Source organism: Osmia bicornis, chromosome 10 (genome assembly GCF_907164935.1).
Source record: "Osmia bicornis bicornis chromosome 10, iOsmBic2.1, whole genome shotgun sequence".
Classification (NCBI taxonomy): Eukaryota; Metazoa; Arthropoda; class Insecta; order Hymenoptera; family Megachilidae; genus Osmia; species Osmia bicornis.
The window spans coordinates 1,953,905-1,969,061 of NC_060225.1; the positions used below are offsets into that span (position 1 = coordinate 1,953,905).

The 15,157-nt window shown below is 35.9% G+C and overlaps 1 protein-coding gene across 1 annotated transcript; it reads right to left on the reverse strand.

The window, feature by feature from the left end:
• Positions 1-12,354: 12,354 nt before the first annotated feature.
• On the reverse strand, positions 12,355-14,646 carry LOC114881113 (outer dense fiber protein 3-like). Its single transcript, XM_046287476.1, has 4 exons — positions 14,598-14,646; positions 14,082-14,315; positions 13,608-13,812; positions 12,355-13,140 (listed from the first exon to the last, which is right to left on the reverse strand). The coding sequence occupies exons 1-4, from the start codon at positions 14,644-14,646 to the stop codon at positions 12,885-12,887; spliced, it is 744 nt and encodes a 247-aa protein (XP_046143432.1). The 3' UTR covers positions 12,355-12,884.
• Between the last annotated feature and the right edge of the window lie 511 nt (positions 14,647-15,157).

The window sequence follows — 15,157 nt, forward strand, 5'->3', positions numbered from 1 at the left end:
AGGGTTTGGAGATTTTGGATATTTTGAGTATTTATTAATATTTCGGTGAGAAAATGTGTTTGAATGGGACGGTTTGTTGGAGGTGGCTGAGATTTTAGCTGCTTGGGTGACACTAAGTAGTTTTCTTCTGAATTGTTGAGATGGTTCAGTTGTTTCTTTTAATATGCTGTAGGTGGGACTGGTTCTAAATGCTCCAGATATTATTCTTAATGCAGCATTGTGGATGGGGTCCAATCTCTGTAGACAGGTGTTGCTTGCTGATCTGTAAATGATTGATCCGTAATCTAGTTTGGGTCTAATAATGGCTTTATACGTCTTCGTTAGGGTTTGCTTGTCAGCTTCCCAGGAGTTTGCCGTTATTATTTGTTAAGCCGGGAGTTGCATTCTTTTTTAAGCGTCGAGATATGTGTCTGCCATGAGAGTTTGCTGTCAAAGGTCATTCCTAGTATTTTTATTGAGTTTACTTCTTCAAGTTCAGTGTTACCCAAGAGTAGTTTAATTTTCGGTCGAATATGCTGATTACAGAAGGTGATGTACTTTGTTTTGGAAGTGGAGAACTTGAATCCCGATTTCATTGACCAATCTTGGATGTTGTCTAGTAAATCTTGGAAAAATGTTTGAGTGGTATTCGGAGACTTACCTTTATATAGAATGGTTAAATCGTCTGCAAATATGTGACCTTCGGCAGGAGCCATTATCACTAAGGCAATTTCGTTTATTGCTAGTAAGAATAGTGTGACACTCAGCACTGAACCTTGAGGTACGCCGTTTTCAATGAATTTCGGTTCTGATAAGGTATTGTTTGCTTTGACTCTTATAATTCTCGTTTTGAGGAAATTTTTGATGAAAATAAGTATGTTTCCCCGGAAATCTAAAAGTTCAAGAATTTTAATGACTCTCTCCCTACAGACCATGTCATAGGCTTTTTCAATGTCCATGGAGACTAGGATAGTGTGTTGTCTGTTCAGTAAGCTATCACATATGAACGATTGGATATTTATTAATTGGTCTGTAGTGGAGTGAAACGGTCTAAATCCGCTTTGGTAGGGGAAAATTATTTTATTAGTTTCCAGGATCCATCTTAGTCGGCGATTGATAAGTTTTTCCATAAATTTGCAAAGCGTGTTGGTGAGTGATATGGGCTTATAGCTATCAGGTGAAGTAGCGTCTTTTCCAGGTTTGGCAATTGGTATCACTATGGCTTCGTTCCATAAAGGCTGGAAAAATTCCGTTGTTCCATATAAAGCTGTAGATCTTAAGTAAGTATTCAATTCCACTTTCAGGTAAGTTAGAGATCAGAATATTTGGTATTCCGTCTGGACCAGGGCTGGTATTTTTAAATTTCTTGATAATATTACTTAGTTCCTCTATCTTGAAAGGTTCATTTATTGTTGTTAATTCTTCAGCGTAGTTTTTCATTGTATTGGTGATGTATATAGAGTTCACGTAGTGTGTCCTGTTAGTGAGAAATTCGTTGTTGTAATTTGAGTCGCTGGAGTTTTTAGCAAATGCTTCAGCTAGTAGATTGGAGGTTTCTTTGTTGTTTGAAATAATTGAATTATCGGGTCTGATTAGTACGATAGGCTTAGATTTGCGTCTGGATCCTTGGATCGCTTTTATTTTATTCCACGATTCTTTAGAGGGGGTAGATTTATTTAGGGAGGCTAGAAAGTTGGTCCATGATTGTTTTTTACATTGGCATATGGTTTTCCTTGCTATTGCTCTGTATTTTTTGAATGAAATTAAGTTTTCTGGGGTTCTGTGTCTTTTGTATTTGTTGAAGGCTCGCTTGACATTCTTAATTGACGATTCGCATTTGTCGTTCCACCAAGGTACTTTGCGAAGTGAATTTTTATTATTTCGAGTTGTTTTGGGGATGGATTGATCGGCGGCTTCCTTTAAAATAGCGACAAAATCTTCGATTAGGTAATCAGTTTGGAGTTTGTTGTAGTTGAGATTGATATCTGGTGCAGGTAATTTTAGATCAATTAATCGTCGGTATTCATTCCAGTCGGCTAATTCAAATTTCCAGCGTGGTACAAATTCGTCCTGGTTGTTGTCTTGGTTTGAGGTATATAATGTTGGTTTGAGAAATTTCAGTAATAACTGGAAAATAGTCACTGTCGTATAAATCTGAAAGTGTACTGGTTTTACATTTGTGGGCGATATTTGGGCTACATAAGGTTAGGTCAATTGTACTGAATGTCCCACTGGAAGCATTAAAGTGGGTTGAATTAAAATCGTTTAGTAGAATTATGTTATGGTTGAGCATGATTTTTTCCCAAAGTTTGCCTTTAGTGTTTAATCGATTTGACCCCCACAGAGGGTTGTGACTGTTAAAATCTCCTAAAATGATAAGAGGTTTAGGTAAATTATCAATTAAATGGTTTAGGTCAGATTCATTTAGGTCCTGGCTGTTTGGTAAGTATAGATTGCAAATAAAAAGATCCGGTGATAGACGCACTTTCGTTGTTATAATTTCCATGTTAACATTAATTTGAATTTCATTAGCTATTAGGGAATTTTTGATTAGTATAGCTACACCTCCACTAGCAGTTTGTGAGTTTCTGTTAGTGACGAAAACATTATAGTTTTTAAATTGGATTGGTTGGTTCGGTTTAAAGTTAGTTTTCTGCAGACATATTATATCTGGATGATATTTATTGACCAATAGTTGGTGTGAGGCTAGTCGAGGGAAAAAGCCGTTTAGGTTCCATTGTAAGATAGTTAATGACATATTAGGGTTTGATTAGAATTTAGTTGGCAAGTTGATAGGAATTTATTCGTGGTGTTGATGTTAATCGTAAAGATAGGCGTCCGATTCATAGTCAGTCGATGTAGGGGAAGGAAGGAGTGAAATGCTGGTGGCAGGCGGTGATGGTGACTTGGTTTTTAAGTAGTCCTTGAGTTTTCTGATCGTCCTGTGAATTCTGTTTTTGATGCTACGTTCTTTAAGAAGTGGGTAGATTTCCGTTAGCATTTTTATTAGTGCTGCCGTATCACGCGTATATTCGATAGATACTTCTGCTGTGTTTTCAGTTCCGAAAGAGTTTTCTAAGAAACTGGTTAGTTGGATTAGGTTTAGTGGGTAGTTTGCTTCTGGATTGTTTATTTTACTATTAGCGGGCTCTATCATTTCACTGATATTATTGGTTTTGGTGGTTTTTCTACGTTTGACTGTTTTAGTCGTAGGTGGCATCATACTTATAGTTTTAGGTGGGGAGAGGTCGACGATTTGAACTGTCTTATTTTCCGTGATGTTGGTATCTATTGAAGATTCTGTTGAGGTGGAGTGAGCTCTCTTGTTTACTAAGGTTATATTATTCGCTTGATGGGAAACTTCAGATTGGTTGTCACCGAGGCGAACGTGGTTGCTTTGTGGAGTTTTTGGGAGGTCAGCGTTATTATTGTAAATCTCAAGTGTGTGTCTGTGTTCTCATTCCTGCCAGGTGTTGCTGTTTTAGTAGCATTGTCACATTGATTCGCTACATGGCCCTCTTGTTTGCAAATAAAGCAGCAGACTTTGTCTGTAGATACAAAGATTCTGTATTGTGTATCGTCATGGGTGATAAGAAAAAAATCAGGGATATTAGGAGCATCCTCGGGATTAACAAAGATCTGTCTTCTGAAGCTCATAACGTGAGTGAAACCTGTGTCTTGAATGCCTGCTCGAATGAACGACATCTTTGATGTCATTCTAATGTTGTTCTTTTCAAGGAGATTTTCGATGTGCTCATGGGGGATTGATGGTGAAACGTTCGATAATATAATTCTTTTTGATGGATTTAATAGTGGTCTAACAGACGTGTAGGCGTTCTTGATTAGTAGTTTTGGGTGGTTGGTAACAATATTTTTAGCAGTGTTTATACTATCCAGGTAGATGCAGATTCGACCGTTAGATATACGTGAGGCGAACCAAATAGCATTGGAGCCAGTGATATTGGCGATTGCTTGTGCATAGTCTATCATGGTAAGACCATCAACTGCGTCAATTATGATAGCTTGTTCCTTGCTAGGGAAATTGAAGTTCTTTGTAGCTGAAGCGTAGGAGATTCTTGAATGTACGGGTTGTTGGTGTGGTGTATTTTTATCAGTCGGGTTATTGGTTTCCATGTTTGGACCCCTGTACTCAGAAGTCATGATATTGGAATCTCGATCACCACTCATGCAGTGAGCATGAGCCCGAAAAAGCTGTTTGTGTAAAAGTTCAGTGGTATGATAATGTCTATTTTTCTGTGATTTTATTTTCTTCGTGAATGCAACAATGCACTTTAAAAATGCAAACCCACTTTTTATTTAAATGGAATTGTATTTTTTTTTACTTGTGTCAACTCCTTGAAACATTCTGCATAAAAAAGTACTATTGTACTATTAGAACTAATAAATGGAGAGACCTCGCGTCGATACAGTAGAAGCTGAATACCAGACGTTGCATATATCCAGCCGAGGTGTCGAATCTCGGATTACACGCAACGACCAGCCAAGCGTGAACATAGAAAGGGACAGACAGTGGAGGAGAGAGAGAGGTCCAATGATCAAAGGAAAGAGCCGAAACGTATCGGTGTGACTAATACTAATTCAATTATAAAACTTTTTTATTTTTGACTTTTTTTAACCGAAATTTTTACTAGCGCATTGGTGAAATTTCTCTGATTAAAATGATACCAAACACGATATACAGGGTGTCATGTAACGCATTTTCACGCTCCTAGATGGTGGTAGGGGGGGTAATTCTGAACAACATTTTCCTTTGCGAAAAAGTGGTCTGAAGCTTCCTTTTTGAATTATTAAGCAAAAACACTGACCAATCCGAGCGCGTATAACACGCGGGCTCAGGGACGGCAGCGTCGGCTACGAAGCGGGGCTTAACGTAGGTCGCGAACGAACGGCTCGGCACCCCGTTAGCATAGCACAATATTAAATTTACGAACGAATGAGTAAGTTTCACTGAAATTGTTTTAAAATTTGTATTCATTATTTCATTTCAAACATTTTTATTTGTTATTTAGAATGTTTAAAATTTCCTTTTTTACATAATGACAGGCGACAAGAGATTAGATTCCGTATTCGTTTTGAACAACAACAAAAAATGTTCAACTAGTTTAATTTTTTTATTGTGCTATGCTAACGGGGTGCCGAGCCGTTCGTTCGCGACCTACGTCAAGCTCCGCTTCGTAGCCGATGCTGCCGTCCCTGAGCCCGCGCGTTATACGCGCTCGGATTGGTCAGTGTTTTTGCTTAATAATTCAAAAAGGAAGCTTCGGACCACTTTTTCGCAAAGGAAAAAGTTGTTCAGAATCACCCCCCCTACCACCATCTAGGAGCGTGAAAATGCGTTACATGACACCCTGTAGTTTGGATGAGGCGAGGTTTGTTATGGGGCGCTGTGAAAAATCCAGGCGGACAGCAGTCAAATCTTAGAGAAAAGGGACAATCTCAACATGCAGAATGAGAGAAGGACAGCATGACTGTAGTGCGTCTCACTCAGCGTTCGTGCGTTGTTGCCTTTTTCGCTTGCCTTCACAGCACAGTTCGAGTGACGTAATCAAGCTGACGCTTGATTCTGGCTACGATTCCAGATCGGCAGCCTTTCTACTTAGACGCCACCTTATAACTACTAGCTGAACTAAATTTGTCACGTAACTTGCTCTGTAGTATCCAGATAATGGATACTTTTCGTCCTTATATGAGAAGATTTTGATCTAAATAAGGGTTCATTCGAAAGAGGAAGGTTCAATGCAGGGCGGTCTGGTCACCGTTTGAGTAACAGAACTGTTTTAGTGACCTAAAAAATACTTGGAATCTGCGGATGTATTTTGTCGATTCTTCCTCTACTTTGGACACTCATATTATTAAATATCGACACAATCTCGTTGAACCATGACCAGACCGCCCTGCATTGGACCTTCCTCTTTCGAATGAGCCCTCACCCAGCCCCAAATCTTCTCATATAAGGACGAAAAGTGTATTCCCGTAAACCCCTTTTTAGGCCCATTTTTGCCGGTAATGTCACCTCGCTGCATTACCCTAGTCTACCCCCTTAAGCGTTGCGGCAGAGTACAAACCACCGCAGAGTGGTCACCTATCAACCACGCCTACCCCGCACGTAACACCGGCGACATTTTGATATTTTCAAACCAGCTATTTTTCACGGCACTAATTGATTACGTGGGATGTCCAGTACGACATCGGGGAAAACTTCCGAAAGGCCTCATCACCCCAGGACAACCAAACTTCGGATTTATAGTAATTGGGGGACGAGAAATCGAATGAGACCATTTTCAGAACTGGCAAATAAACCGTTCTCGAGATATACAGGGTATTCTAAAAGTGCGGAAACCCCCTATTACCTCGATAAGAACGCATTTTCACGGAAAATGACTAACCTAACCTAGGTTACGGGAGTTACAGGAGTTACGGGACACCCTGTATAGTTCTATGGTATATTTATATTCTATCACTATGGTATCTATTACTTAAAAGTCATTTCTATCACTTAAAAATTGTGGCTGCTGGTACGCTCACGAGACCGAAAACTGACTACATATTCGCATTGAAACTCGCACTGAAAATACCTGAATAATAAAACATCGCACTTGGAAAATTATTACATTTCCTAAGGGAGAGGATGTAAATTTTATGACATCCGCATGTTTTCGTTTTTCTTTACCTGGGACCCACGGTGACGAAGACTAGGTAACCACCTCGATTCCTCGAACATTTGTATTTTCTTACAGGTAATTATATAGAAGTGGTACCTCCTAACCGATTTCGATGATTTTCCAACATGTTGTAGAAATTAGCATTTTGAACAACTTCTTTCGACACATTTTTCTAAGATAAAGTTTGGTTAGCGCCATAGGGATTTGTGCGTTCAAATCATTTGAATCGGCCGCCAGTGTGTGTATGCGAAAGGGATCGCACCATGCCAGCACATGCGCTGCCAGAGACGTGCAGGCAGACATAAGATCCTGATACAGTAGCAGTAACAGTTTGTTGCAAATATCTTGGGAACCGTTTATTTCCTCAAAATATACATTTGAGTAAATATTCAAAATTCATCATTGTATTAACATGACAGAGTTATTTAGTCTATTCTTGCAAATATTTTCAGAATTAAGCTGTTAGTAATTTTCTGATTTCTTTTAACACAAAAAACTTTCAATTTTCACATTGTACGTGTTTTTTGAAACAATGTAGGTTCCAAAAATTTTATAATTTCGCAGAAGCAGAAATCAAATTTTTTTAGCATTTTCCTGTTAAAAAGTTGAACTTATCTTTTGATAGACTTAAAATATCTTTGTACATGCAACTTGGAGAAGTTATGCCAGTATCACAAAGAAATGAGTAAAACATTGTAATACACCAAGCATGTAATAAAACAGAATATACATACATATAGAATGCTGGTCCTGGAGTGGGAGATTTTACATAGTATGGTCCTGGCCCAACACATTTTTGTCTTTGTTTAGTTCTAGATTTTATTGTGAAAGCTGTTGATTTAGGGGTTGGTAGAAGATATTTTGGACCAGGGCTACTGCAAGTATCTAGCAATAAAAAAAATCCTAGTGTAATTCTAATACAGAAATAATAAAAATAAATACAATTGATGTTACATTTTTGAAAGTAGTTAAATATTTTTTTGTATCAAACACTAGAATAGAACAGTGGTTCTCAAACTGGGTGCCGCCACAAGGAAGCTGAGAAATTTTGAATTGTTTATGTGGATAAACCCAAATATTAATAAAAGTCTTCATATCTTTACTAACTGTAAAAAGCAAACAATAATAATAATAGGAATGTCGTGGATTTTGTTGAATAATTTCAGTGTGCCGTCCAACAAAATGTTCGAGAACCAGTGGAATAGAAGATTGAATAATGAATTATTAGTTCATAAGTTCATAAACTCATTGTATGAATAAAAAATATAATACCAAAACTCTTTCCAACCAATCCAAAACTAAAACCTTCCTTCTTGGGTCCTACTAACAAATATTTTGGTCCTGGCCCTTCGCATATTCGAGTTATAACATGTCTGTTTCCAAATGTATACGCTGGATTTCGATATCTTGAAAGACAATGGTCTTCGTAACCCACAAGTGTTTTAAGTAGATATTTAGGGCCTGGACCTAAGATATAAAATTTGTTAAGGCTATGTCACGGGAAACTAAAGTCTTTGAGTAATCTTTGTACAAATAAATATTTTGTAGTTAATAGCTTCATATGTTTATACAGACTTTGTAACATATTAAAGTAATATTTAACTATTCACCTCTAATCCCACATACAAAGGTTCTAGGTTTCTCTGCCTTTTTTATTGATTCAGTGTTTGATTGTGAACGGGATTTTGATGACATTTTTATACTTGATAATTTACATTTCCAAAAGAATTTTGATTATATTAAAATTGTAATATTGTCATTTGAACTGCGCCATCTTAAACACAGATAGTTGGTTAGTATAGCATATTAGGTAATTCGTGAACGCATCGACAATCGAAAAATTATGAACTCTAATAAAAAAAAAATAAAACTATGAAACGAATACATATCAGAACATTGGTATTGGAATTCTTAAATATATAAAGTTTGTTTTAGAACTAATATTGTAAGTATAATTGAATCTTATAATATTGGTGAGTATTGTGATTTTTCAGTGCTTCCTTTGATACACTGCTCAAAATATTTTTTCAATAATCTGTTATACATATACATGTGTGTACATACAATACATTATATACCGACATTTTAACCACTTACAATAAGATGTTTCTGTTGCTATTATATTAAATCAAAAAAATGTTTAAAACATAAGATTATTTATTCAAAATTGTAATACATTTTTTAAACTAAATGCATTAACAAAAATAACAAATGATGGTAAGGAAACTAATAAAATTGTTCTTCACTAGGAAGAAACACGGGTGAGCCAGTGCTCGACCGCTCCAAAATGGTTGCAATTCAAACGAGTGACCTTTTGTCGTGCGATACCGCTGTGATTATATGTTTATCGTCGTATTTTTTTTCAAAGTACAAAGAAAGAAAGATATACATACACACAATCGCACGACAAAGTCGTTCGTCTGCATCGGACCTTACGCGGATTTTAAGATGCCAACCAGATCTAGGGCACTGAGCCATAATTGTGCACCCTCTTCCCAAAAGCGCTCAAAGAAGAGCAAAGGGGCACAGGCAACTTCAATCAGTACAAAACGTGTAAAAAGTGATAAAAAGATGGCGTTCAATGCAGCACTACCTGTGACAATAAGGGAAGCCTCGTAAGAGGCAATGGAGGTCACAACATAATGAGACCAACAGACCTATTACAATAGACTCTTGTATAACACGGTTAATATGTTACGTGTTGTATGAATTCGTATTACGATAATTTTTCTCGTATAACGTGAGTAATCTAAAATAATATGTTTGGAATTATTATTGCCATGCCAACTTTTATTTTCTATGCTTTACAAATAGAACAGTTTAAAAAAAAATAAGTAACATATATATGCATTGTACGAGGATTCGCATTATATCAAAACAGTGGCCGCAATATCTTATAGGAACTCATGTTTTACGGGCGTCTACTGTACTTCGGTATCCATCCAGTTCACCAAATGCCGTTCATCGAAAGACAATTCACCGAATGCTGATTCACCGAAAGATATGATTCATCCAATGTCAGTTCATCGAAGGGACAAATCACCGATTGGGATAATTCACCGAAAACAATTCCCCGAATTGACAGTTCATCGAAAATTGATAATTGATAATACGTTTATGGTACCTTTTTAGTTTAAAATATGTATTTAGAGGTTGTGAGTAGTGGGATTTTAGAAGATGGGGTGTCTTGTAGAAGATTCCCCCACGAGAAAAAAGGTTAGAATCAAATTGTAAATGTAAAAAAGATATCATTAAACAAAATAAAATCAAAACAAAAAAGGCAAGTAGACTCAAAAACATAAAATAAAATCAAAAACATTCGATGAATTGTCTCATTCGGTGAAATCTGCGTTCGGTGAAGTGGCATTTGGTGAATCGGTATACGGTGAAATGTCCATTCGATGAATTGTTCATTCAATAAATTGTCCATTCGGTGAATTGTCTTCGGTGAATTGTCATTCGATGAATTGGTATTCGATAAACGGTCCGTAAACCCTGTACTTCATAAAAACTTTAACCATGTTGGATTCCGAGAGAATTAACAACACTTTAAGAAAATTTTTTTGAAAACTTTATTAATGCGGCTAGGTTCTGCACTCGATTAGTGAATAATGAGTTCTCTGGGCTCTGTGGTTTTGTGAGCTTTTATATTCTATTTGTGAGGATGGGTAATAGAAGGGACAATGGTCAAGGAAGAGTGTTACTAAGAAAGGATACGAAGTACAGGGTGATTAAGGAACTAGGAATCGAGATTAGGGTGTTTGGTTGAGGATGAGTCTATGGTGTTTGTTGTCCTATGACTATCACCCAACAACAATACTTCAGAAACGAGTTGCAGGAGAAAACATCGACGCAATACCAGCAGACAGAGTATACAGTATTGCTTCGAAATAAGCAAGTGGTCTCTGCTTCGAAATAAGCAACTCGCTATTTCGAGCACCATCTGTGAACCAAAATGCAAAAACCCGTAGGTCAAATTGGGATACTTTTTTCTGGAGAATCCAAATCTGCAATAAAAAATGGGGGTTCCCATTTAAGTTTTTTATCTTCCCCCACCCTCACCCCCAGCGGGTGGCGGTAGGGGGTCGAGTTTGGTATCATTGAATGTCCTCCTTCGAGACGAACAACTTTTATTACCCACTGTTTTTGATTCGATGCATAGTTCTCGAGATATTTCAATGTCTTCAGATAAATCGTCCACCCTGTATGATGCTGTGAGCACCCGCAAAACAGTAACATCGTCTAACGCCCAATTATGGCGGCATCATCGAAAATGAAAGACGTAAAACTGCGGCTTCGAATGGTTCACCTACCGCGTGGTTACAGTACTTATCAGGCGCGAATGCTCATTGAATACCTTTGTTGATTCGGCAAGGAGGTGGCATTAAATTGCCACTACTGCAGAACGCTGTGTAATTCAATCCTGTATACACTGCAAGAGTGCCTCGTTTTCTTGGACCGATGGACAGCCCCAAGGGACGTTATTGGATGGGTCCTCTCACTCACTACAGTCGTCAAGGAGATACTCGACAACGAGAGATCGTAGAAAGCTTTTGCTTCTTTCTGTAAGAAAATAATGGAGCAAGAAGAAGCCGCGGAGGAGGTTTAAGGGTGTAATAATCTGGAGTTCAAACAGAGCGGAAGAGACTCGGACACATCCTAAGGGGCGACCTTCACGTTTCAGTGGTGTGGGGCGACGGTCTACCTATCCTAGGAGCTTTACTTCCAGCTAAATCCAGCCCACTACTCGCGACCTTTCAATAAAGGAAAAAGTCCTCGCGCTTCACCCTCCCGGTCGGTAATATTGACTATTCCGCGGGAAGGAATCTCCTGTTTGGGCTATAGGTGTTTTCAGTAAGGGCTCAGGTGCAATGACATCTCATAAAAGTTCCGGATAGTGTGCCTATGAGTGCCCGGGACTCTTCTACAACGTCAATGGTAAGTCGCCGAGTGATTTTAGTGAATAAGAATCCCAATGAGCTGACTGTATGTTAAATTACTAGACACTGTCGTGAACGGTTCGAATGGTAATCTACACGGCAAGACTGGAGAACAGAGTGGTAACAAATTATGTGTTCTGAGTCATGCTTTCGTCTGGAGGCTGGGGCTCATGGATGAAGACAAGGAAAACGTTTACAGGAAGCATGCATTCGATTCCACTACTGACACCTTCAGATAAATGTAATGGTTTGAAAAGTTAGCGCGTACGACAAGCACTGAATACGTCACAAAGATTCTAGAGCCTGAAGTGGTACCTTGGACTTGATGATTCCCAGGTACGGCATTACGAGATCGAAGGATTAAGGGGATTGCAGGGGAAGGTAGTGGGGGGAAAAAAAGAGTCAGTCAGCCAGTAATGACACCGTAGAGCTATATAAACTAATTCGACTTGTGCACACCATGTGACAGTGATGGCACAGGTAGGCTAATGGTACCAATGGTGGCAAATCATATAGATGGCAAGGGTAATACAGCATGGATGACAATCCCTTGAACTATCATCCAACACCTGTTCAACTCCTTCTCCCACCGTGTAACTGCTGTACTTTCGGCAATTATACACGGTATTAAGAATACCCATATGCTACGCATTGAGAGCTGTCCTGGTGAGTTCGCAATTTTTTGTACATTATCTACTTCTATATGAAATTTTGTGGTTGTACCATTTTGCGTTTCTGCGATTAGGAGCGAGGGGAAGCTTTTGGCCAACAGTATATGTATACGGAGCTAAAAAGATTGAATATGAAAAGAATGCGGGCCTGATTGGTCATATTTCATCCGTACTTTCAGCTGTAACGTATTATTGGCTGAAACAGTCACATCTCCTAATTAAGCTCATGTAAAACAAGAGATCGTATGGCTTCGACCTTAAAGGACTGTAACTTTGTTACTGCTATAAGCTCCACATCAAAATTTTAGAAGTACATTTCTGAAATCTTATATTTTTTATTTATACAAAAGAAAAAGAAATTGATTTTTCAAACTTATTACAATGAGAATTCTTTTGTAAGAGGAATACTTTTTGTTAATAAATGGATTATGCGTTTTGAAGACGGACGAAAAGATGTGCAAGAATCAGTTAGATTTTATGTAACATATTTTAATTATATAAACAAATTATAAAAATTTGACATTACAAATATTGTAAATATTCTGTACAAAACCATTGTATAAACATTAAGTAGACACTTCTTAGTAATTTATAAAATTAAATATATAACATCAATCTTCATCTAATTCTGTGATAGGTATTCCAGCACATTCACTATGTTTTATACCAAAGGAGTAGGTAGGTGCTCGTCTTCCTTTATTATACTGTGGAAAATATGGCATTGGACTTACATCTGTATCTATTCTGTGATATCTCCATTTTAAACTAAATGCTGGAGAGCTACGTTTTATAAGGTCAGTTCGTATATTTGTGTATGCTGCTGGTCCTGGGCCAACATCTTCTTGGCGTATTTTATGAGGGCCAGATCTATAATGTTGTACTTATTTTTAACTATAATTTTGTAATTGATTTTATTTTGTTTTTAATCTTTTATGGATAACCGTTAATAAAAAAATCAAAGGAAACACTTCAACATGTTTTTTGGTTAATGTAATTTAATTGCTTTTGTAACTTCTACATTTTAATATTATAGTGGAATTCAATTTGAATAAAATATTTGCATTACATATTTACAAGAACAAATAAATTACAGAATAAGTAATAAGTATCACAATTAATAATCAAGTGATAAATAAAATAAAATCATGTATATTACATACAATTAAAAGTATATTTAAAACTGTTATTTCTACAAATATTTTTATAAATATACATATATCATAGCCTAAATAAAATAATTTTATTAGATGTAGTTTTTGTAGTTTAATCGTTTATTATTTATTTAACTTATTTAGAAAGTTTGTAATTTAATATTTTTAAATTTATATACATACATGGAAAAAGCACCTTGAGCTTCTTTGTCCGGAATTTTAGGTCCTATACATGAAGGTAAAATGTACACATTTGGACCAGGCCCACTATCACTTAGTCCTTTTTTAGTTCTTGATTTAATAGTGTAAGCAGGAGGTCTAACATCATGATTCATTGGAAGACATAATTCTGGGTAATGTGCTCCTGGTCCTGGTCCTGAATCTCTTACTATAAAGAATTACTTTACAGGATGAATATATATTTTATTGAAAATAATTAAATATTTTTAAACAAATTACATGAATTGCCAGTCTTGTTTCAACTAACTTCACTAATGTTATATTTGGATTAAACATGTATTGAATAATACAAAAATAATTAAAAATTTTTAAAATCATATTTGATGTTCATAACAAATGGTACTGTTTTTAATATATTCTCATTCAGTAAAGCATATTTCATGTCTCCAGGAAATGTATTAGAATAAATATACTTACATCTAAAAGGTTCTCGAGGAGCTATTGTATATGCAGGTGGCTTATCTACTCCATATTTTGTTAGTTTTGAAACATTGTATTGTGGTCCAGGACCAATACTTCGCATATGAAGCTCTGTACGAGGTCTTATAGTATAAGCTGGACCTCTCTGTCGAGAAAGACAATGTTCTTCGTATCCAACTAAAGTCCTTAATTTATACTTAGGACCAGGACCTACACACGTGTAAATAACAACTTACACAACTTTGATATACTAAAAATTATGTCATTAGTTAATATTAAACCTGTTAATATTAGAAAATATTAATTGTACTTATTTGGAGTTAATAGTGTTATTAAATAAAACTTGATATATTTTATACTTTTTTGTATTCAACAACTTAAACTTTTACACTTATTTAATTAAATGTGGTATCAAAGCATTTCTTAACAAATATAAATTTACTATGAATCATTAATTCAAAAGGCATTATGTATATTGGTTCAGTAAATAAATTTTGTCAAATAAAACTTTACCTTTTATCATACAATTTAATAGTTTCTCATTGTTTTCTTTATTCTCCATATTTTGTCAGATAAAGTACATATAAAAGAAAGATTTAAAGAATTACCAGAAATAAGACTAAAAATCATTAACAGTCTGAATGTTTAAGATAAGACATGTGTAAACTATATTCAGAGTATTTAAAGTATTTGATTGAATATTCATTGATATTAGGTATTTTCACTAAATAAAAAAGTTTATTTAAAACTAAAATTATAAATTAAGTTGCATTTTATTTACCATTTTGTATTTATTTGATTCTATACCTTTCAAACGTACTTAATTTATCATTATTCATGGTAAAGTACTCAGTACGTTTCAAAAGGATTAAATAATAAACCAAAATTAAATTACAATTATATTAATTTTCTATGTACAATTATTTTGCTAATGATTTATATTGTAATTGTAAATAGATTACATTGTATTTTATAATCATATATTTCCTGTGTTTTGCTAAGTTAGCAGAAAAATGAAACTAAAATATTTTTGAACACTTTCAAATAGTAGAAGTTAGAATTAAACTAATAAA

Bases quoted from the DNA above. Each gene is read 5' to 3' on its own strand.
- LOC114881113 (XM_046287476.1), bottom strand. From the start codon at position 14,646: ATGGAGAATAAAGAAAACAATGAGAAACTATTAAATTGTATGATAAAA. The intron at 13,813-14,081 runs GTAAGTATATTT...AATTCTTTATAG, and splicing joins TCCTCGAGAACCTTTTAGAT to TAAGAGATTCAGGACCAGGA. The intron at 13,141-13,607 runs GTATGTATATAA...ACAACATTATAG, and splicing joins GCTCAAGGTGCTTTTTCCAT to ATCTGGCCCTCATAAAATAC.